The sequence below is a fragment of the Aotus nancymaae genome, unplaced genomic scaffold (assembly GCF_030222135.1).
Source record: "Aotus nancymaae isolate 86718 unplaced genomic scaffold, 86718_ANA_hifiasm-v0.15.2.pri h1tg000008l, whole genome shotgun sequence".
NCBI classification, from domain to species: domain Eukaryota; kingdom Metazoa; phylum Chordata; class Mammalia; order Primates; family Aotidae; genus Aotus; species Aotus nancymaae.
In genome coordinates this window covers 3,284,340-3,305,536 of record NW_026988419.1, presented here as the reverse complement: position 1 = coordinate 3,305,536, position 21,197 = coordinate 3,284,340, and the positions used below count along the sequence as shown (strand labels likewise).

The following is a 21,197-nucleotide window of genomic DNA, read 5'->3' as shown; positions in this document are numbered from 1 at the left end:
TTTTTTTTGAGACGGAGTCTTCACTCTGTTGCCCAGGCTAGAGTGCAATGGTGTGATGTCAGCTCACTGCAACCTCTGCCTCCCGGGTTCAAGCGATTCTCTTGCCTCAGCCTCCCTAGTAGCTGGGATTATAGGTGCACGCCACCATGCGTGGCTAATTTTTGTGTTTTTAGTAGAAATGGGGTTTCACCATGTTAGTCAGGCTCGTCTTGAACTCCTGACCTCAGGTGATCTGCCTGCCTCGGCCTCCCAAAGTGTTGGGATTACAGGTGTGAGCCACCGCACCCGGCGAATTCTGTAATTTCTAAGAATGTCTGAGTAGCAGGATACCCAGCAGCACTCACATTCACTGACAGTCAGCTTACGGAGGGTTACTCTAAGGAGGTGATGTTTATTAGGCACAGTGGCTAACCAGGTGAAGAAAGGGAAAAGTGTTCTAGGCAGAGAGAGTAATATGTGCAAAGGCCTTGAGGTTGGAAGCAGCTCAAATTCACAAAAACTCAGGCTGGGCGCGGTGGCTCACGCCTGTAATCCTAACACTTTGGGAGTCCGAGGTGGGTGGATCACCTGAGGTCAGGAGTTCAAGACCAGCCTGGCCATCATGGAGAAACCCCATCTTTAAAAAAAAAAAAAAGATTCACAAAAACTCACTTTTCTTGTTCCAGGGCCTTTCAAATGCTGTCCTCAGCTTGGACTTCATTTGTTCATCATATGTCTTGGGTACCTGTCTTGCTTATGAGGCACTCTGTTAGGTTCTGGGGATATGAAAGTTAAATATGCTCCCTGTCTTTGTGAACAGGGTTATAAGACATACTAGGCTGGGCATGGTGGTTCATGCCTGTAATCCCAGCACTTTGGGAGGCCAAGGCGGGCAGATCATGAAGTCAAGAGATCGAGACCATCCTGGCCAATAGGGTGAAACCCCGTCTCTACTAAAAATACAAAAATTAGCCAGGCATGGTAGCGCGTGCCTATAGTCCCAGCTACTCGGGAGGCTGAGGCAGGAGAATCACTTAAACCTGGAGACGGAGGTTGCAGTGAGCTGAGATCACGCCACTGCACTCCAACCGGATGACAGAGCGAGACTCCATCTCAAAAAAAAAAAAAAAAAAGGCATGCCAGGTGCAGTGGCTCACACCTGTAATGCTAGCACTTTTGGGTAGGCAGATCATCTGAGGTTAGGAGTTCAAGACCAGCCTGGCCAATGTGGTGAAACCCTGTCCCTACTAAAATAATACAAAAATTAGCCAGACATGATGGTACATGCCTGCAATCTCAGCTACTTGGAAGGCTAAGGCGGGAGAATCACTTGAACCTGGGAGGCGGAGGTTGCAGTGAGCTGAGATCTCACTACTGCACTTCAGCCTGGACAAGAGAGCTAAACTCCATCTCAAAAAAAAAAAAAAAGAAAAAGAAAAAAGCCTTGGTAGGGAAGGAAGGAGGGGTGGTTTGTAGAAGACTTCTTGATGGAGGTTAAGTCTGGCCTCACTTAGAATGATGAGTCATGTGTTCATGGGGGACAGGGCATACATCAACCACAGGATCGTGAAAGAGCTTACTGGAATGGCCAGGATTTTGCTGCTAGCAGGGTCCAATGCGGGGAGTTGGTGTAAGGGAGCAAGGAGAAGGATAAGGTCGGGGGAAGGTGGATGGATTCGAGGCATGGGTCCAGAAAAAGGCTGGAGAGGTGGGTGTCCTCAAACAGCAGCTGCCTTTCTTCTCTCCCCTTATGCATCTGGCAGGCCTGGGGTGGTGCCTGGGGAGTTTCCTCCCTGCTCCTCATTGCTGCTTCCAGATCACTACCCACTCCTTCACACACCCTGGCTCCTTTGAAGTACATGGCAGGTGCTGTACCCATTGCCAGCCCTCCCTGAGGCAGCCACTTCCCAGGGCAAGTCTCCCCAGTTCCCTTGGAGCTTCCAGCAGTATGCTGGCTGCCACAGGCAGCTGGGATTACAGGCATGCGCCACTATGCCTGGCTAATTTTTTTTTTTTTTTTTTTTTTGAGACGGAGTTTCGCTCTTGTTATCCAGGCTGGAGCGCAATGGCGCGATCTCGGCTCACCGCAATCTCCGCCTCCTGGGTTCAGGCAATTCTCCTGCCTCAGCCTCCTGAGTAGCTGGGATTACAGGCACGCGCCACCGTGCCCAGCTAATTTTTTGTATTAGTAGAGACGGGGTTTCACCATGTTGACCAGGATGGTCTCGATCTCTTGACCTCGTGATCCACCCGCCTCGGCCTCCCAAAGTGCTGGGATTACAGGCTTGAGCCACCGCGCCCGGCCTGCCTGGCTAATTTTTAAATTTCTTAGAGAGATGGGGTTTCACCATGTTGCCTAGGCTGGTCTCGAACTCATGAGCTCAAGTGATCTGCCTGCCTCGGTGTCCCAAAGTGCTAGGATTACAAGTGTAAGCCACTGCACCTAGCCTGTTTCACTTCTAATCACTAACTCTGCGTCTTTGCTCAGCACCCATATTCTCTGCCATCCCTCTGTACGCTGTTCCTGCTTCTCCCTTAAACTCCAGGCTCATATATCTGTAATTAAAGAAAGAGGAGAGAAACAGGAAGGGTGGTTCGACAGTCAACAGATTTATATCTTGGGTAACTGCCAAACTTCACCCTCTAACAACGGGCCCCAGTAAAACAGTGGGCTTTAGTAAGAACATTCCTTTCCCTTCAGGTGCACTAAGATAGGGAAGCTAAAAGCAGACTCGGGAGTATGTCTGCAGCTGCAGAAAGATGTATGGGAACACACACACAACTCTCCCTCCCGGATAAGCACAACAAAGAGATACAGAAGCAGTCCAAGCCTCTGATAAACTCTCCCACCCTAAATTCTTAAAACCTTTTTTTTTTAAAGACAGAATTTCGCTCTTGTTGCCCAGGCTGGAGTGCAATGGCATGATCTCGGCTCACTGTGACCTCCGCCTCCCAGATTCAAGCAATTCTCCTGCCTCAGCCTCCCGAGTAGCTGGGATTACAGACATGCGCCACCAAGCCCAGCTAATTTTGTGTTTTTAGTAGAGATGGGATTCTTCATGTTGGTCAGGCTGATCTTGAACTCCCAACCTCATGTGATCCATTCACCTCGGCCTCCCAAAGTGTTGGGATTACAGGCGTGAGCCGCCATGCCCCACCAATCCTTAAAAACTCTTAGTCTGTAAGAGAATACAGCTTCTGACCTAACTTGGTTGAAAGTCCCTCCCAGATGTGAAATAAACCTGTTGACTGTCGTGCCACCCTTCGTGTTTCTTTCCTCTTTCTTCAGTTCTTACAATATCTACTGACCATTTCAGAACCTCCACTGGAATGTCTAACAGGCAGCTCAGACTTACAGCTAAAACAGAGCTCTTGGTTTGACCTCAAAACAGTCCTCCCTCAGATTTTCATCGACTCAGCAAATGGTATACTATTCAACCAGCTGCTCAGACGCCAGGGTTCTTCCTTCCCTTCTTCCCCTCACGTCCCACAGCCAACCTGTGCCGATTGTGCCTCTTTTCTGCCATTTCCATCTGGACTCACAACACTCATGGCCCCTCTCGCTTATCCAAATGGCCTCATGGCTGACATGGCCTGAGCAATACTCATCTCCCTCTTCCCACTCCCTGCCAGTCTTCTCTGTAGAGCAGGCTACATGCTTGTTAAAAAATGGACATCAGGCCGGGCGCGGTGGCTCACGCCTGTAATCCCAGCACTCTGGGAGGCCGAGATGGGCGGATCATGAGATTTAGAGGTCAAGACTATCCTGGCCAACGTAGTGAACTTCTGTCTCTGCTAAAAATACAAAAATTAGCTGGGCATAGTCGTGCATGCCTGTAGTCTCAGCTACTCAGGATGTTGAGGCAGGAGAATTGCTTGAACCAGGGAGGTGGAGGTTGCAATAAGCCAAGATCGCGTCACTGCACTCTAGTCTGGGCAACAGAGCAGCTCCCATCTCAAAAAAAAAAAAAATTGGACATAAGTGGCTGGGCGGACATCAGTGGCTCACCCCTGTCATCCCAGCACTTTTTTTGCGGGGACGCAGAGGAGGGAGGATTGAGCCCAGGAGTTCAAAACCAGCCTGGGCAATGGTGAAACCCTATCTCTAAATAAAACAAAAAAACCCATCAAAAAACAAGCAAATGAAAAAACCACAAAACAAATTAATGGGGCATAATGGCACACTTCTGTAGGCCCAGCTACTCGGGAGGCTGAGGTGAGAGGGTTGCTTGAGCCCAGGAGTTTAGGGCTGCGGTGAGCTATGATCATGCCACTGCACTCTAACCTAGGCAACAGAGGGCGACACTGTCTCATGAAAAAAAAAAGGGATATCAGGTGGTGTCAGTCCCCTCCATATGCTCTCTGAGCCTCCTGTTACCCAGCCTAATGTTCAAGCCACTTAGCAGCTCTGCAAGGCCCACCTGACCTGGCCTTGGCTTCCTGTTGCCTGCCGCTCTCTGCCTCACTCACCTCTAGCTACATCCCAATACCCCACTACCGCAGAGCTCTTCAGCCCGAGGCCTGTGTATTAGCAAAGCCCTGTTCCCCAGATCCAAGTGCTCAGTCTTTGCTGAAATGTCACATTCCCAGTGAGACCGTCAACCACTCTATCTAAAATAACCCCATGCCCGTCGCCTCCAGGTTATGTCCCTTTCCTTGTGCTGTTTTCTTCCTGTCTGGACTTAGTTAACTCCATCAGTGTTTTTGAGCACGTGCTGTGTGCCAGGCACTGGTCTAGGCACTGGGGATGCCAGGGGAACACCTGTCAGGTAGTGGTTGGTGCTGTTGAGAAAAAAATCAAACAGCACAAAGCACTAAGTGATGGCCTCTTAGAAAGGGTAGTCAGGGCAAGACGCTCTGAGGAGGTGATGGTTAAGCAGAGACCTGAATGAGATGTGAGTATCTGAAGGAAGGGCAATGAGCCAGAGCTCACAAGGGCAGGCATGTGCTTTGGGTGTTCAGTGGGTGTCCACAGGAGCCACATATGGCCAGTGTGGCTCACGTTTACAGAACAAATGGGAGTGTGTCAGAGGCCAAGTTGTCTAGGGCTTTGGGAGTTGGGCCAAAGGAATCTGGCCTTCCTCTGGCGGGTGGTGGTGGAGGAACCACAGGAGGGTCCCAAGCAGGCGGGCAATGCTCACTCGTTAGAAGTGTAGAAATTGGGTTGAAGTGGAGAGAGAGGGGATGGGGAGGCACTGGCAGAAAAATGTCGGGTTACAGACTCAGAAGAGATCTGACTGGGTGTGGTGGCTCATACCTATAATCCCAGCACTTTGGGAGGCCAGGGTGAGAGGATTGCATTACTTGGGAGTTTGGGCATTTAGTAAGATCTTGTCTCTACTAAAAAAAAAAAAAAAAAAAAAATTACCTGGGCATCGTGGTGTGCACCTGTAGTCCTAGCTACTGGGGAGGCTGAGGAGGGAGGATTGCTTGAACCCAGGAGTTTCAGCTTGCAGTGAGCTATGATCCCACCATTGCACTCCAGCCTGGGCAACAGAGTGAGATCCTGTCTCAAAAAAAAAAAAAAAATTAGAAGAGTTCTGATACATTCTGAGTTTTATAGATGAAAAAAGGCTCTGCATTTCAGTGATTTGCCCCAGATCAGGTGCCAGTGAATGGCATGGTTAGTATTAGAACCCAGACTTTTTAACTCCTCTGGGGTTACTGGCAACTGGTTTGGGCTAAGAGCTTGGGGTGTGGGTCATGGGGAATGGCTGCTTTGGGTAGACCTTGTGGGAGGGCTGGCAGAAAGAGTAGGAAGAGTTTCTTTTGACTTTAGCCGTTGTATTTCCTAGTGCTGCTGAACAAATAACCATAAACTTAGTGATGTAAAGCAACACAGATTTATTGTCTTACAGTTCTGGAGATCAGAAGTCCGAAATGGGTCTCACTGAGCTAAAATCAAGGCGTCTGCAGGGCTTCATCATTTCTGGATGCTCTGGGAGGATCCGTTCCTTGCCTTATGCAGCTTCTAGAGGCTACCTACCCTCCTTGGCTTATGGCACTTCCCCCCACTTTATTTATTTATTTATTTATTTATTTTTGAGATAGAGTCTCACTTTGTCACCCAGGCTGGAGTGCAGTGGTATGATCTTGGCTCACTGCAACCTCCGCCTCCCTGGTTCAAGCAGTTCTCTGCCTAAGCCTTCTGAGTAACTGGGATTACAGGTGCACACCACCACAGCCTGCTAACTTTTTTGTGTGTGTTTTTAGTAGAAATGAGGTTTCACCATCTTGGCCAGGCTGATCTTGAACTCCTGACCTTGTGATCACCTACCTTGGCCTCCCAAAGCGCTGGGATTACAGGTGTAAGCAACTGCACCCAGCCACTTTCCCCCCTTTAAAGCCTGCAATGGCTGTTGAGTCTTTCTCATACCTCATTATGTGTTGACACTGACCCTCTTGCTCCCATCTGTCACCCTCTGCCTCCCCCCGCCCCCGCAGTGACTTCCTGGAAAATTCTTTAAATGGATCATCTCCCCATTTAAAGGTCAGCTGATAAGCAACCTTAATTCCATCTGCGCCTTAATTCTGCCTTGCCATGTAGCCTCACGTATTCACAGCTTCTGGGGATTAGTGCATGGATGTCTTTGGGGGCCGTTATTCTGCTTACCGCAACCACCTTTTTGTGATTTCACAGATGGTTGAAATGAAAGCTCTTGTCTTGTATTTTTGCCTTCTAGAGATTTTTGCTGAATTAATTACCAGTAACTGTTCAATATGGGGGACATTCTGGCTCATGAATCTGAATTACTTGGACTAGTGAAAGAGGTAGGTATATTATACAAAACAGAGGTCAAAGAGAAACAGATCTTGAAAACTTGTGTTTTAAAATACAACAAACTATTTAGTGCCTTGTAGTGTTTCTTCTGTTGTTGTCTCGAAGCTGTTTATCTATTTTCTATTATATAATATTCTATGTATTTATATTTTGTTTTTATAACAAAACAAATCTTAAAGCCACTTAAAAAGTCCCTTTAAAGAAAATTATAAAAACAATACATGTCCATGGTAAAAGCTTTAAGCACTACAGAAGTATAAAAAGGAAATTTTCTTCTCAGACTTTTTTCATGAATAGTAAAAATATATTCACATGTCTGTAGTTTGTTTTACCAAATAGGATGATACATTGTTCTGTAGCTTACCTTTTATCTGCCAGCAGTAATATAGGGTGGACATCTGCCTGTGATCTGCCCTAGATATTTGAATGCCGTAGAGTATTTCAATGAGTGGCTGCATCATAAGTTTTTTTAGCTCATTGTCTGGTAATGGCCTAGGTTTCCTACACTAAAAGCTTTGACAAGCAGGTCCCAGGCTGTAAGCCTTCTAGTGCTGGAGAAATGGTTGCTGCTTGGCCTCTGCTTAACTGTGTAACCATCTGCAGGCTGCGAGGGCCATGGGCCTGGAGCAAGGATGAGGCACCCATCATGGAAGTGCAGATTTGGAATTTGGTGGTGTGATGGGGAATACATTATTTAAAAAAAAAAATGTAAATTAAAAATATTTTTTAGGTTGGGCGCAGTAGCTCATGCCTGTAATCCCAGCACTTTGGGAGGCCAAGGCAGACAGATCACCAGGTGAGGAGATCAAGACCATCCTGGCCAACATGGCGAAACCGCATCTTTACTAAAATACAAAAAAAAAAAAAAAAAAAAAAAAGCCAGGCGTGGTGGCACGTGCTTGTAGTCCTAGCTACTTGGGAGGCTGAGACATGAGAATCACTTGAATCCGGGAGGTGGAGGGTTGCAGTGAGCCGAGATCACACCACTGCACTTTAGCCTGGCAATAGAGCAAGACTCTGTCTAAAAGAGAAAAAAACTTTTTTGGAGACCAGGTCCTGTTCTGTCATTTAGGCTGGAGTGCAGTGGTGTGATCATGGTTCACTGTAGCCTTGAACTCCTGGGCTCAAGCAAGCTGCCTGCCTCAGCCTCCCTGGTAGCAGAGACTACAGGCTCAGCTAAGTTTTATTTTATTTTTTGTAGAGATAGGATCTCACTCTGTTGTCTAGGCTGGTCTTGAACTCTTGGCTTCAAGCAGTCTTCCTGCCTCAGCCTCCCAAATTTCTGGATTGCAGGCATGAGCCACTGCACCCTACCTATATGCCACATTAAAAAAATTTATTTATTTATTTGAGATGGGGTCTCACTTTGTTGCCCAAGCTGGTCTTGAAGTCCTGGGCTCAAGCGATCTTCCTACCTCAGCCTCGCTAAGTGTTGGGATTACAGGCATGAGCCATGCCACCCGGCCTATACCACTTTTTCTTTATCCGTTCATCTACTGATAGACACTGAGATTGTTTCCATATCTTGACTCTTATGAATAATGCTGCAGTGAGCATGGAGATGCAGATATCTCTTTTAAATACTGATTTTATTTCCTTTCTACATATACCCAGAAATAAGATTGCTGAGTCATATGATAGTTCTATTTTTATTTTTTTGAGAAACCTCCATACAGTGTTCTAAAATGGCTGTACCAATTTATAATACCAACAGTGTACAAGTGTTTCCTTTTGTCCACATCCTTGCCAACACTTTTTATCTTGTCTCTTTTTTGTAATAGTCATTCTGATAGGTGTGAGGTAATGATGTCTCTGTGGTTTTGATTTGCATTTCCCTGGTTGTCAGTGATGTTAAGCACCTTTTCTTGGATCTGTTGTCTTTTTAATGTCTTCTTTGTAGAAAATCTGTTCAGATCCTTTGCCTGTTTTTTTTTTTTTTTTTTGAGATGGAGTCTCGCGCTGTCACCCAGGCTATAGTGCAGTGGCACGATCTCAGCTCACTGCAATCTCCACCTCCTGGGTTCAAGCAATTCTCCTGCCTCAGCCTCCTGAGTAGCTGTAACTACAGGCATGCGCTGCCACACCCAGCTAATTTTTTTGTATTTTTAGTAGAGAGCGGGTTTCACCACGTTGGCCCGGATGGTCTTGATCTCCTGACCTTGTGATCCACCCGCCTTGGCCTCCCAAAGTGCTGGGATTACATGCCTGTTTTTTAATTGGATTATTTGTTGGTTTGTTTGCTGTTGAATTGAATTTTTTTTTTTTTATAGTATTTAGATTTTGCTGAATTTGAAGACACCTTGAAAACATTTTCAAAAGAATGCAAAATAAAAGGAAAACCATTATGTAAAACAGTAGGCGGATCTTTCAGAGACTCCAAATCATTGACAATTCAGGTAACATTTTGCTTATTTTTCATCCCAGTAGATTATTCAAGATGCTCCCAACTTGTAGAAAATGCTGCCATTGGAGAGTGCTGGAATAGCTTTTGAGCACCTGCTCAAGAGTTACCTTAGACTGCACAAGTGTTTATAGATGAACTAATAGTGTCATTTGAAATCTCTGTACCCTCCCTAGGAAATGTGTGGTCATATAATTTCTGTTCTTTTGGATCTTTCACATACATTTCTTGGGAAGAAGGAAAAGAAGAAACCGTGGGATGTTTAGGAACTGAGACAATTGTAGCCTCCCTGTGAGGAGTTTCAGGTTATTAATTCCAGGCACTGGGAATCCAGCAGTGAACAAACAAAATCCAACCCCTGCCTGCAAAGCATTTGCATTCTAGCTTGGGGGCAGATGGAGAGAGCAGGGAACGAGAGTGAGACTGACAAGGCAGGTCCTGTGGAAGCAAGTCTGAGCAACTCTGTGAATCCCAGTGGGCTGCAAGGGCACAGAGGTTATACGGACCTCAGCTCTTAGGGTTAGATAAAAGTCCTTGGCTGGGCATGGTTGCTGACTCCTATAATCCCAGCACTTTGGGAGGTCGAGGCAGGAAGAGTGCATAAGCCCAGGAGTTCAAGACCAGCCTGTGCAACATACTGGGACCTCATTTTTTATTTTTATTTTTATTTTTATATGGAGTCTTACTCTGTCACCCAGGCTGGAGTGCAGTGGCGCAATTTCAGCATTCCGCAATCTCCACCTCTTGGGTTCAAGTGATTCTCCTGCTTCAGCCTCCCAAGTAGCTGGGATTACAGGCAAATGTCACTGCGCCCGGCTAATTTTTGTATTTTTAGTAGAGACTGCATTTCACAATGTTGGCCAGGCTTGTCTTGAACTCCTGACCTCAAGTGATCCATCTGCCTTGGCCTCCCAAAGTGCTGAGATTACAGGCGTGAGCCACTGTGCCCAGCCAAGACCTTGTTTCTATAAAAAATAAAAAATTGGCCAAGCATGGTGGCATGCACCTGTAGTCCCAGCTACTCAGGTGATTGAGTTAGGAGAATCACTGGAATCCAGGAAATCAAGGCTGTGTTGAGCATGATCATACCACTGCACTCCAGCCATAGAGGCAGAGTGAGACCCTGTCTCCAAAAAAATAAAAAAAAATTTAATCATTATTTGATGTCTCAATCTCATTTGTAATATGCCAGGAAAATAATCAGTTCACTTAGAATATTTCCAGTGAGACAGACTACCATTTACTGAGATAGCATGTTCCACCTTTGGATGATTTTATTATTATTTATTATTTTATTTTTTTAATTAAAAAAAGTTTATGTAGAGACAAGGTGTTGCTGTGTTTCCCAGGCTGGTCTCAAACTCCCATTCTCAAGTGATCCTCTCGCCTCAGCCTTCCAAAGCACTGGGATTATGGGCATGAGCCTCTGCACCTGGGGCCTTGTTATTCTAACAGATTTTTATATTTTAACATACCTACTTTCAGAAATAATTTGAGGCTTGGCTTGCAAACCCCTTGAGTAGCTAGAGTTCATGTGGCAGCCACCACTGGTTTTCTCATGGTCCTCGACCCCGAGTGGCCTGGCATGGGCACTGTCGAGAGAGGGGCACTGTTGAAGTGGCCCATGGAGCTCAAAGTGGGGCTGCACCCTCTGCCTGCTCCCTTTCAGGCCTCAGGCGCCTGGATGCTGAGCTGCTGCTGCTTCAGGTTGACACAGACTCTTCTGTGGTTGCTACAGCAGCCAGACCTCCCTGGCACGCCCACACCTGGAGCGAAATTTTCAGAACATGCAAGAATATAGTCATCATTAGAGGTGAAAGCAGGTTCTTAGTGTGAAGTGTGTTCCTCAGGAAATCAGCTTCATTCCCCAGCACCTGGTTTCTCTGTTTTTTTCTGGATGAAGAAAGACCTTTACCCTACATGTTTGAAGTATATGTGAGCATCTCTTAATTAAAGCTACTATTTGGGAGGATTAGAGCAAATCCTCAATACCTAACTAACAGAACAGTGAGAATCTTTTGTGAAGTTCACACACAACCAGATTATGTGATGATACAGGGCAAGGCCAACAGGCCCTGTGTCTTGAAGCTTCTTTGCATATCAGGTCCCTCCAGAGGTGGCTGCTGTACACTTTTTGCACCTAGTTTGCCAACACATTTCAGCTCCAGCTACATCTGAGAACACTCAAATGTCTCTTTAGGTCTTTTTTAAAAATTGTGATTAAAGATAACATAAAGTGTATCATCTTAACTATTATGTGTACAGTTTAGTAGTGTTAAGTATATTCACATTGTTGTGAAACAGATCTCTAGAAGTTTTCATCTTACAAATCTGAAACTCTGTCCCCACTTAACACCTCCTCCTAGGCCTTGGCAGCCAGTATTCTACTTTCTGTCTGTGAATTGGCTACTTTAGATATGTCATATTAACGGAATCATGCAGTATTTGTCTTTCTGTAATTGACTTATTTCACTCAGCATAATGTCGTCAGGGTTCATTCATGTGGTAGTATATGACACGATTTCCTTTCTTTTTAAAGGCTGAATAATATTCTGTGATATATATTCACACACACACATACACACACACACACACCCCACAGCTAGTTTATCTGTTCTTCTGTTGATGGACACTTGGGTTGCTTCTACCTCTTGGCTATTAAGAATAGTGCTGCAGTGAATGTGGGTGTGCAAGTATCTCTTTAAGGCCTTGCTTTCTGTTCTTTTGAATGTATACCCAGAAGTATTGCTGGATCAAATGGTAGTTCTATTTTTTTTTTTTTTGAGTTGGAGTCTCGTACTGTCGCCCAGGCTGGAGTGCAGTGGTGTGATCTCAGCTCGCTGTAGCCTCCATTTCCCGGGTTCAGGCAAGTCCCCTGCCTTAGCCTCCTGAGTAGCTGGGATTACAGGCGTGGGCCACCATGCCCGGCTAATTTTTTGTATTTTAGTAGAGATGGGGTTTCACCAAGTTGGCCAGGATGGTTTGATCTCCTGACCTCATGATCCACCCACCTCAGCCTCCCTAAGTGCTGGGATTACAGGCGTGAGCCATCAAGCCCGGCCTAGTTCTACTTTTAATGTTTTGAGGAATTGCCAAGCTGTTTTACAAAGTGGTTGTACCATTTTCCATTCCACCAGCAGTACATAAGTGTTCCAATTTCTCTACATCCTTGCCAACACATGTTAGTTTCTCTGTGTGTGTTTTTAAAATATTAGCCATTTTGATGGGTTTGAAGTGATATCTTATCATTGTTTTTTTTGTTTGTTTGTTTGTTTTTAAGACGAGGTTTCACCATGTTGGTCAGGCTGGTCTTGAACTCCCGACCTCAGGTGATCCGCCTACCTTGGCCTCCAAAGTGCTTGGATTACAGATGTGAGCCACCACGCCCGGCCAATATCTTCAATATCTTGTCATTGTTTTGATTTGTATTTCTCTGATGTCTTCAGGACAAACTTTCTGATTGTCATAAGCATGTCTTTTCTGCTCAATCAACAGCTGTGTCCCCCACTATGGTAGATTTCTCAAATGAAAAATACCTGGTTTGAGTGAAGAAGAGTTTGGGGAAAAAAATTAGAAAAAGAAAAAAAATACCTAGAACTGAGGTTCAGCAAAATATGCTAATTGTTAGTGGAACTCAAAACATGGTGAGTTTTCCTAAGCAGTTTTATGTGTATAGTTCAGTAGTGTTAAGTATGTCTACATTGTTGTGAAAGGTAAGAAGCGTGTGTGTTTACGAGTTACTACTGATGGTGTACACATTTTCTCATCTTGTTGATTCTGGTTTGATCATGGTTTATAGAACATCGCTAATATTTTGTGACTATAAGTTGTAATAGTGGATCATTTTATGTGTGGGTATTATTTTAAGCTCAGGGACCATTTCCAGGCACAGAATACGAGTCATGAGTTAGGATAGATGATAGATGTGATTATAATGACATAGCAAAGGTTTGTGGTTTCACATCTACAAATAGAGACTTTAGAACAAACTGTAGATGGGCTGTTTGATTTGTGGACTCTGCCAGGCCACGTTAAGAAAATACCTTTTCTCTAAGCCATAACATACCTCAAGAGTCTGCGATTGCCTCACCCACACAGAGAGCTGTTTGTCACCCCACTTCTCGTGGCAAGGCCTCCTGAGGAGTGGTCACAGGGCTTGCCTGGGACCTTGGCAGAGGCGAACGTGGGGCTGAGCTTGGCTCCACAGCGCTGCTCCTAGGAGGATCCCTTCACCTTTGTGGCAGTCATTAACAAGCATGTGGGTCTCTGGCCGGCTTCCCCAAATTCTTCCCAGAGGTGGCTGTATTCAGCGGCTTGTACTTTGTTTTGGCAAACCCCACTCACAGATGCTAACAGACTGTTCCTTGCTTGTGTCCAGGAGGAACAGAAGAGCCAGCCTGGAGGAGGTGGATGCTCATTGTAGGGATTATTTGAAAAATTCTGAGTTTACTTCCAATGTAACGAGCACCTTCCGGCATAAGGCAGTATTCAGACACAGTTCTTGATCACATGACATAGTGAACATTTTTGTAATATTCACATTTGAGGATTTCTTACTAATCAACATCTTTGACAGTGTATCCAAACACTGTTACATTATTTGTTCTCTATACATTTCCATTTTATAATGCTAGAAAGTAGAAAAATTGCTTGTAAACAAATAAAACAAGTAATTTAAAAAAATGACAATTATGCAGGAAAATTATTTGTAAATGCTTTTTTTTTTCTCTAAGGGTCCCATTCTATTGCTTAGGCTGGAATGCAGTAGTGCAGTCTCAGCTCACTGCAACCTATTTCCCCCTGGGGCTCAGATGGTCCTCCCATCTCAGCCTCCCAGGTAGCTGGGACTACAGGCACATGTCACCATGCCCAGCTAATTTTTGTATTCTTTTTGTAGAGACAGGGTTTTACCATATTGTCCAGGCTTGTCTTGAACTCCTGGGCTCAGATGATCTGCCCAGCTTGACCTTCCAAAGTGCTAGGATTAAAGATGTGAGCTACCACACCGGGTCATGTAAACTCATTTTTAAAAGTATAAAAGAACAATGGCCAAATAATGGTGGTAAATAACAATGGTATTGGGTGGGGAATTGGGGATTCTATAGAAAATCCAATCACAGAAACACTTTTGCAGTTGAGCACAAAGTGTAAGTTCAGACATCTTAGGCGTTCGATATAAAAAGAACAGTAGCTGCATTGTTTTGGACTGCTAGGAAGTCCTTCACTTCTGCCTTGTACTTAAATCCACAAAATTATGCCACAGTTATTTGTGACAAGTGAGTTATCTTCCTTGTGAGACAGGTGGCTTGATAATTGCCACTTCCTTTCTCCAGAATTCTCTCAAGTAGTGCACGGGATGGTAAATCAGGACACTGCCACTGTCCCAGGTAGACTCACACAGCTCTGTGGCCAAACGGCACTGAGCCGGTGCTCCTTCCTCCATCTCCAGCCTTCTCTGTCGCTGCAGCTGCAGCTGGCAGGCATGGACCGTCACCTTATGGTATATTGGGGTCTATGGTAGCTTCCTTCAGCTCCATCTGTGCCTGGCATGCTTCTAGCAACGGAACAAGTGGCAGCACTACCTCCCAGGCCTTGGATTGACTGGGTTAGTGTGTTTGGGCTCCTGGCCACTCCAGGACGTGGAGCTGTGCTGTCAGCAACCTTCTGTGTGTGTGAGGTTTGTTCCTGGGATGCCCGACTAGACTCTTGGTCCTGGCAGCTTTTGTCAGTTGCACGTGGTGGGTCAGCAGGTCCAAAGGGTGACTTCAGTATATTCACATGTCCATGAGTTCTCTGGCCCCAAGTCTTTGTTCTATGCTTGATTCTTTCTATCACAAAGATCTTAAATGTTTTGTATGTTCTTTATAGTGCTCAGATTAAATATTACTGCAAAGAGGTGGGAAACCAGGGTTGATCTGCAGGAATTGCAGTCTCCACAGCTTGAATACTGTGGGATCTCTATTTTTCTATTTTTTACCTCTGAAAAGGAGGATATGGGAGATCTGTGGTGCTGAGTGGGTTGTGAGATTTTGGGTGTTGAAACTCACGACTAGGTGTGCTCTGATGTCTTTTCCACAGAAGGATCTTGTCACCGCATTTGACAACGGAGACCAGAAGGTATTCTTCGATCTGTGGGAGGAGCACATTCCCAGTTTCGTCCGTGATGGGGATTCCTTTGCCCAGAAGCTGGAATTCTATCTCCACATCCATTTTGCCATCTATCTTCTGAAGCACTCTGTGGGGAGACCGGTGGGTTCACCTGGTGATGCGGGTGGGTCTGAGTGGTGTAAAATTCTGTAAAACAACTTTCAGGAGCAGCATTTGCTGTCATTTTCCACCTGAGTGTGGATTTCATATGTGGCTGTGTTGTCATGTTGTTTACAACGTACAGACATCTTCTGTCCTGGTGAGTGATTTTCTACCTTATTCCAAGCAGCTGATCTTCTAATTTCTATGGAGAGTTAATAATTTCTGTAATCAGAGCTACATCGTTTTTTTAAATACCTCAAGTTTTTGAAAACTCATTAAAATAAAGTTTAGTCGGCAACTTAATATGTAGACATGTATGTCTAAGAGAACACATATTTCAGCTGCATATTAGACCCTATATTTGAACATAAATTTATTTGCTTATTTATTTTAGAGACAAGGTCTTGCTATGTTGCCCAGGCTGGTCTTGAACTCCTGGGTTCAAACAGTCCTCCCACCTGGGCCTCCCAAAGTGCTGGGATTACAGGCATGAGCCACTGTCCCTGGGCAGAACATACATTTAAACTTAAGTAGTGGAAAGGTGCCTGTTTGTGGAAGTCCCTTTGGGTGATAGGTTGAATTTAGCGTCTGCAGTACTTTCCCAGATGGGGCTGGAGATGGGAAGAATGGAGAGGGCTGGAATGTCAAGCTGCTGCAGTGGCTGAGCTTTGAGTGCAAAGGAAATGACAGAAGGGCAGCAGAGGCGAGCTGGCATTTGACCCTGCGTGTTAACTCCTGCCCCGTGGACCAGTGTGACACATGAGAATGTCAGAACACCAAAGGCGGGGACAGTGGTGGAGGGAGCAGCAAACCATACATTGTAGTAGCCATTCTTGGAAGGCGTTCCTCAGGATATTACTCTTGCAGGGAAGATCACAGGAGATTTTCATTTTCTGTTTATATTTCTGTTTCTTCTTGGTTCTTGATTTTTCTTTTTTAAAATTTTTATTTCTATTTTTAAAATGTTCAGTTATGATATAAGATACAAATCAATAAACGTTGTCTGTTTTTAGAGTCTGGGGGTCCAAAGAGGGTCTCATGGTGTAGGTCAACTGAGACGTGATTGTAAGAACAGGCTTAGCCTGTGGAGGAGACTGTGAAGGCCGTGATTGGTAGATCTGGAGAGGGGCAGGGAAGCAGAGCCCCAAATTCACCTCGGTTTTCTCATTGTGGGCCAAGAGGAGACAGAAGCCCCGAGAGGGGAATGGACTTGCCTGAGATACACATGGAATTGTGATACAGAGCAAGCCCAGCCCTTAGCACAAGAAAGGAAAGGAGTGATGTGGAAGCTTCTGTTTCAAAACACCATAAAGAAATGCTGTTAACCTTTAGAAACCGTGCCTGCTGGAGTCATGGGAATGCAGACAGATACTTATTTATATCTGAAAAATGGAAGCAATGTGTATATCTAATAATGGGGAAATTAGTTAAATAAATATGACAGAGAAGATGAGGCTTTATCCTGCCAATAAAAATGTTTATGAAGAATTTTAAGGATGTGAGAAAATGGCAGTAATAAAGTTAAATAGAAGCATCTTGAACTGTATATATAGTTCTCTGATCTTCCTGACAGAGTTTCATTAAGGGGGAAATTTAGGGTGGATGGTAGAATACTAGAGACTGTGCACCTGCCAGACAGATATTTATTTCAGATATAAATAAGTATCTGTTTGTATTCCCATAACCCCAGCAGGCACTGGACACCAGTGACATGACTGGGACAGAAAGAACCTTGGAGAGAGGATGGGGTGAGCAGGTGGACTGGGCATTGAGCCGGAGACCACAAATCAATGTTTTCCTTCTTCCAGGACAAAGAGGAGCTGGATGAAAAGATTTCTTATTTCAAAACCTACCTGGAGACCAAAGGGGCAGCCTTGAGCCAGACCATGGAGTTTCTTCCTTTCTATGCTCTTCCTTTTGTTCCCAATCCTATGGTGCACCCCTCATTTAAAGAACTCTTCCAGGTGAGTGTCAGCTGTTAACTCTTGTGTCTGATCCTGGGTGACACTGGTTTCACCTCCTGTATGCTGGGGGTTTGGAATGATGCTTTGAAAAACTAAAATTTGCTTATGTTATTATTATTATTTTTAATTATAGCCGTAATTTGTTTAGTCATCCTCCCATTGGATGGTTAGTTAGATTTTTCGCCATCCTATGTTAGCAGTGGTTAACAACTTGTACATACATTAAATTTGGAAGAGTCACAGTAATTAACACTTTGTAATAGCAAAAACTAAGTACAATCCAATTGTATACCAACAAGAGCATGCATAACTACATTGTGTTATATTCACACAATGCAATATTATACATCAATGAAAATGAATGAACTAAATCACGCTTTGATGTAATCTTAAGCCACATACAACAGAGGACATGCTATGTGATTCCCTTTATGTATACATCAGAGCAAACAAAAGTAGTTTTTAGGCATATATGTGTACCAGTGTTAAATGTTACAGAAAGTTGGCCGGTCATGGTGGCTCATGCCTGGGAGGCCAAGGTGGATTGATCACTTGAGGTCAGGAGTTCGAGACCAGCCTAGTCAACATGACGAGACCCCCGTCTCTACTAAAAGTACAAAAATTAGCTAGGCATGGTGGCACGCACCTGTAATTCAAGCTACTCAGGAGGCCGAGGTAGAAGAGTTGCTCAAACCCAGGAGGTGAAGGTTGCAGTGAACCAAGATCACTACTGCACTCCAGCCTGGGCAACAGTGAGACCTTATCTCAAAAAAGGAAAAAAAAAAGTTACAGAAAGCAAGGATTCTTACCTGTTCGAATGGCAACTTTAAACATTTTACATTATCACACATAGAATTGACTTTTCAGGATGTATAGTTCTGTGAATTTTAACACATGTGTGTTTTGTTTGTTTGTGTTTGTTTGTTTGAGACAGAGTCTTGCTACATCGTCGAGGCTGGAGTGCAGTGGCGCATTCTTAGCTCACTGCAACCTCTGCATCCCGGGTTCAAGCAATTCTCCTGTCTCAGCCTCCCAAGTAGCTGGGACTACAGGCACCTGCCACCACACCTGGCTAATTTTTGTATTTTTAGTAGAGATGGGGTTTCACTTTGTTAGTGAGGCTGGTCTCCCTGACCTCAGGTGATCCAACCTCCTCAGCCTCCCAAAGTGCGGGGATTACAGGCATGAGCCACTATGCCCAGCCTTGTTCGTTTGTTTTTTGGAGACAGAGTCTCATTCTGTTCACCCAGGTCACTCTGTCACTCAACTGCAACTGATGCAATTCTTCCAAATCCCAGTACACTTCAGCATCCCATTCAGTTAGAATTCTGTAAAACAACTTTCATCCCTCCTGAATAGTAGCTGCTAAACTGAAGGTTACTTAGTTGACTGCTTTCATCAAAGCAGGCCTTTTGTAGAGTAGCCCAAGTTGAAAGTTTTGCTTTTTTTTGTTGATCATTCTAGATTTAGCTTTACTTCCTCTCCCAGAAGTTTGAAGAAATAAGCAGTTAAGAAGGTGATTAAATTAGGAAAGGTTCAGATGTCTTGGAGGATTAAAATGAACAAAATAATAAAAAGAAATTTTAAAAGAATTAAAAATTAACTTTAAAAATTTCTAAAAATAAATAATCTTGGAAGAGGACCATAGGTTTTCTCACAGTGAGACTTCTGTTCCTGAGTATTCTGTTCATAAAAATTCTGGCATAGCGGCATGAATAAAGCTTGAATCCAGGTGGCGGTAGAGCTGGTAGAATCAGGGATGGGCCCAGCAGAGGCTGCAGCTGGCAGCTTAACTCACTCAGATTTGGTGTCCAAGATGGAGTTCAGGTTCTGCTGGTTTAAGGAACTTAATGACCTTCTCTGTATTCATGGAGATTCATTTTATCCCATTTTTTTCTTTTGTTGACTACATACATTCTTTTAATGGTAATCACAGATATTTTAGTATGTATACATAATAAAGTCAATTTTTTTTTTAAGATGGAGTTTCTTGTCACCTGGGCTGGAGTGCAGTGGCTTGATCTTGGCTCACTGCAACCTCTGCCTTCCGAGTTCAAGCGATTCTCCTGCCTCAGCCCCCTGAGTAGCTGAGATTATAGGCATGCGCCACCACACCCGGCTAATTTTTGTATTTTTAGTAGAGGTGGTGTTTCACCATGTTGGCCAGGCTGGTCTCAAACTCCTGACCTGAGGTGATCCGCCTGCCTTGTCCTCCCAAAGTGCTAGGATTACACATGTGAGCCGCTGCGCCCAGCCATAAAGTTGAAATTTAATCTTTATTTTCTTCCAGAACATTCAAGGAACTTAGAATGCATTACCTTCATTCATCTCCTTCCCAATTTATATGCTTTTTTTTTGCCAAGTATCTTAGTTATATATTTTAAATGTACAGATTAGAAAGTTTTACTATTTTATGCAATCAGTGTGTAGATTTCCCTTATAGCTACCAGTATTTTTGTTCATCATTCCATTGTGTTAAGGACCTTCCATCTGGGATAGTCATCTCCTCTTATTTAAGTACATTTCTTTAAAATCCCCTTTCCTTGAAGATCTGTTCTTTCAGTTCTTGCTTGATTGCAGTGTCTGTTGCTTTCTCAGATAGGATTTAGAATACTAGGTTTACAGTTATTTTCTCTTAGTACATTCAAGATACAAAGCTTAGCTAGCTTGCGTCATCTGCTGACTTGCATTGCTGCTGTTTTGAAGTTGGCTGTTAGTCTAATTGCTGTTTCTTTGTAGGTGATCTAATTCTTTTCTCTGGCCTTTGGGATTGAATCATTTCCCTACAGTGTTTCTAGGGATAGATTTCTATTTTTACTTGGGATTTGTTGGGTTTCCTGGATGTGAAGTTTTGTGTCTTTCAGCTACTCTGGAAAATTCTCAATTTGTATCTCTTCATATATTACCATTCTCTATATTATCTCTTAAATATCTGATTAAATGTATATTTGACTTATTATATCCTTCACATCTTTTTTTTTCATTAAAAAAATTGTAGTAAAATACACATAACATAAAATTTACCTTTTTTACTTTTTTTGTTGTTGTTGTTAAAGAGATGGGATCTCACTCTGTTCCCCAGGCTGGAGTACATGATTATAGCTCACTGCAGCCTCAACCTCCTGGGCTCAAGTGATCCTCCCACTTCAGCCTCCCGAGTAGCTAGACTATAGGCGTGCACTGCCACCGTTTTGACCGTTTCTGAGGGTTTGGCTGAGTAGTGCATGTCATTGTGCTCACTATACCTTTTAACATCTTATGTTTTCCCTCTCTTAATCTCTCTGGCTGTATTCTGGGTGATTTCTTCACATCTGTCTTCCAGTTCACAAACTCACCCTCCAGCTGTGTTTAGTTTGTTCTTTAACCTTTTCATTGAATTTGTAACTTCAGTTAACTCTTTTTTTTTTTTTTTTTAATTGAGATGGAGTCTCGCTCTGTTGCCCAGGCTGGAGTGCAGTGGCCTGATCTTGGCTCACCGTAACCTCTGCCAGCTGGGTTCAAGCAATTCTTGTGCCTCAGCCTCACGAGTAGCTGGGACTACAGGCGCATGCCACCACACCCAGCTAATTTTTTTTGTATTTTTAGTAGAGACAGGGTTTCACCACATTGGCCAGGCTGGTCTCAAGCTCCTGACCTCAGGTGATCCTCCTGCCTCAGCCTCCCAAAGTGCTGGGATTACAGGCATGAGCCACCATGCCCGGCAACTCTTTTTTATACAAGTCGTTTTTTGTTGTTTATTCAAATTTGTTGGGACATTTTTATTGCCTCTCATTCCTTCCTGTCTTTTATTTCTTTAATACATTAAAAAGTTACTTCATGTTCT

General features: G+C 44.2%; 1 protein-coding gene across 6 annotated transcripts in view; it reads left to right on the top strand.

Moving 5' to 3' along the window:
• Positions 1 to 21,197, top strand: part of ARMC9 (armadillo repeat containing 9) — a 175,219-nt gene that overhangs the window by 1,153 nt on the left and 152,869 nt on the right. For 4 of the 6 annotated variants that reach the window (XM_064372892.1, XM_064372894.1, XM_064372891.1 and 1 more), the window contains exons 2-5: positions 6,663 to 6,750; positions 9,031 to 9,156; positions 15,240 to 15,410; positions 17,219 to 17,374. In XM_064372892.1, coding sequence (XP_064228962.1) covers positions 6,700 to 6,750; positions 9,031 to 9,156; positions 15,240 to 15,410; positions 17,219 to 17,374 — 504 coding nt within the window. In that variant the 5' untranslated portion in view covers positions 6,663 to 6,699. Of the gene's footprint in view, positions 1 to 6,038; positions 6,751 to 9,030; positions 9,157 to 15,239; positions 15,411 to 17,218; positions 17,375 to 21,197 lie in introns of those variants that run through there. The other 2 variants (XM_064372890.1, XM_064372893.1) reach the window with 2 other exon arrangements.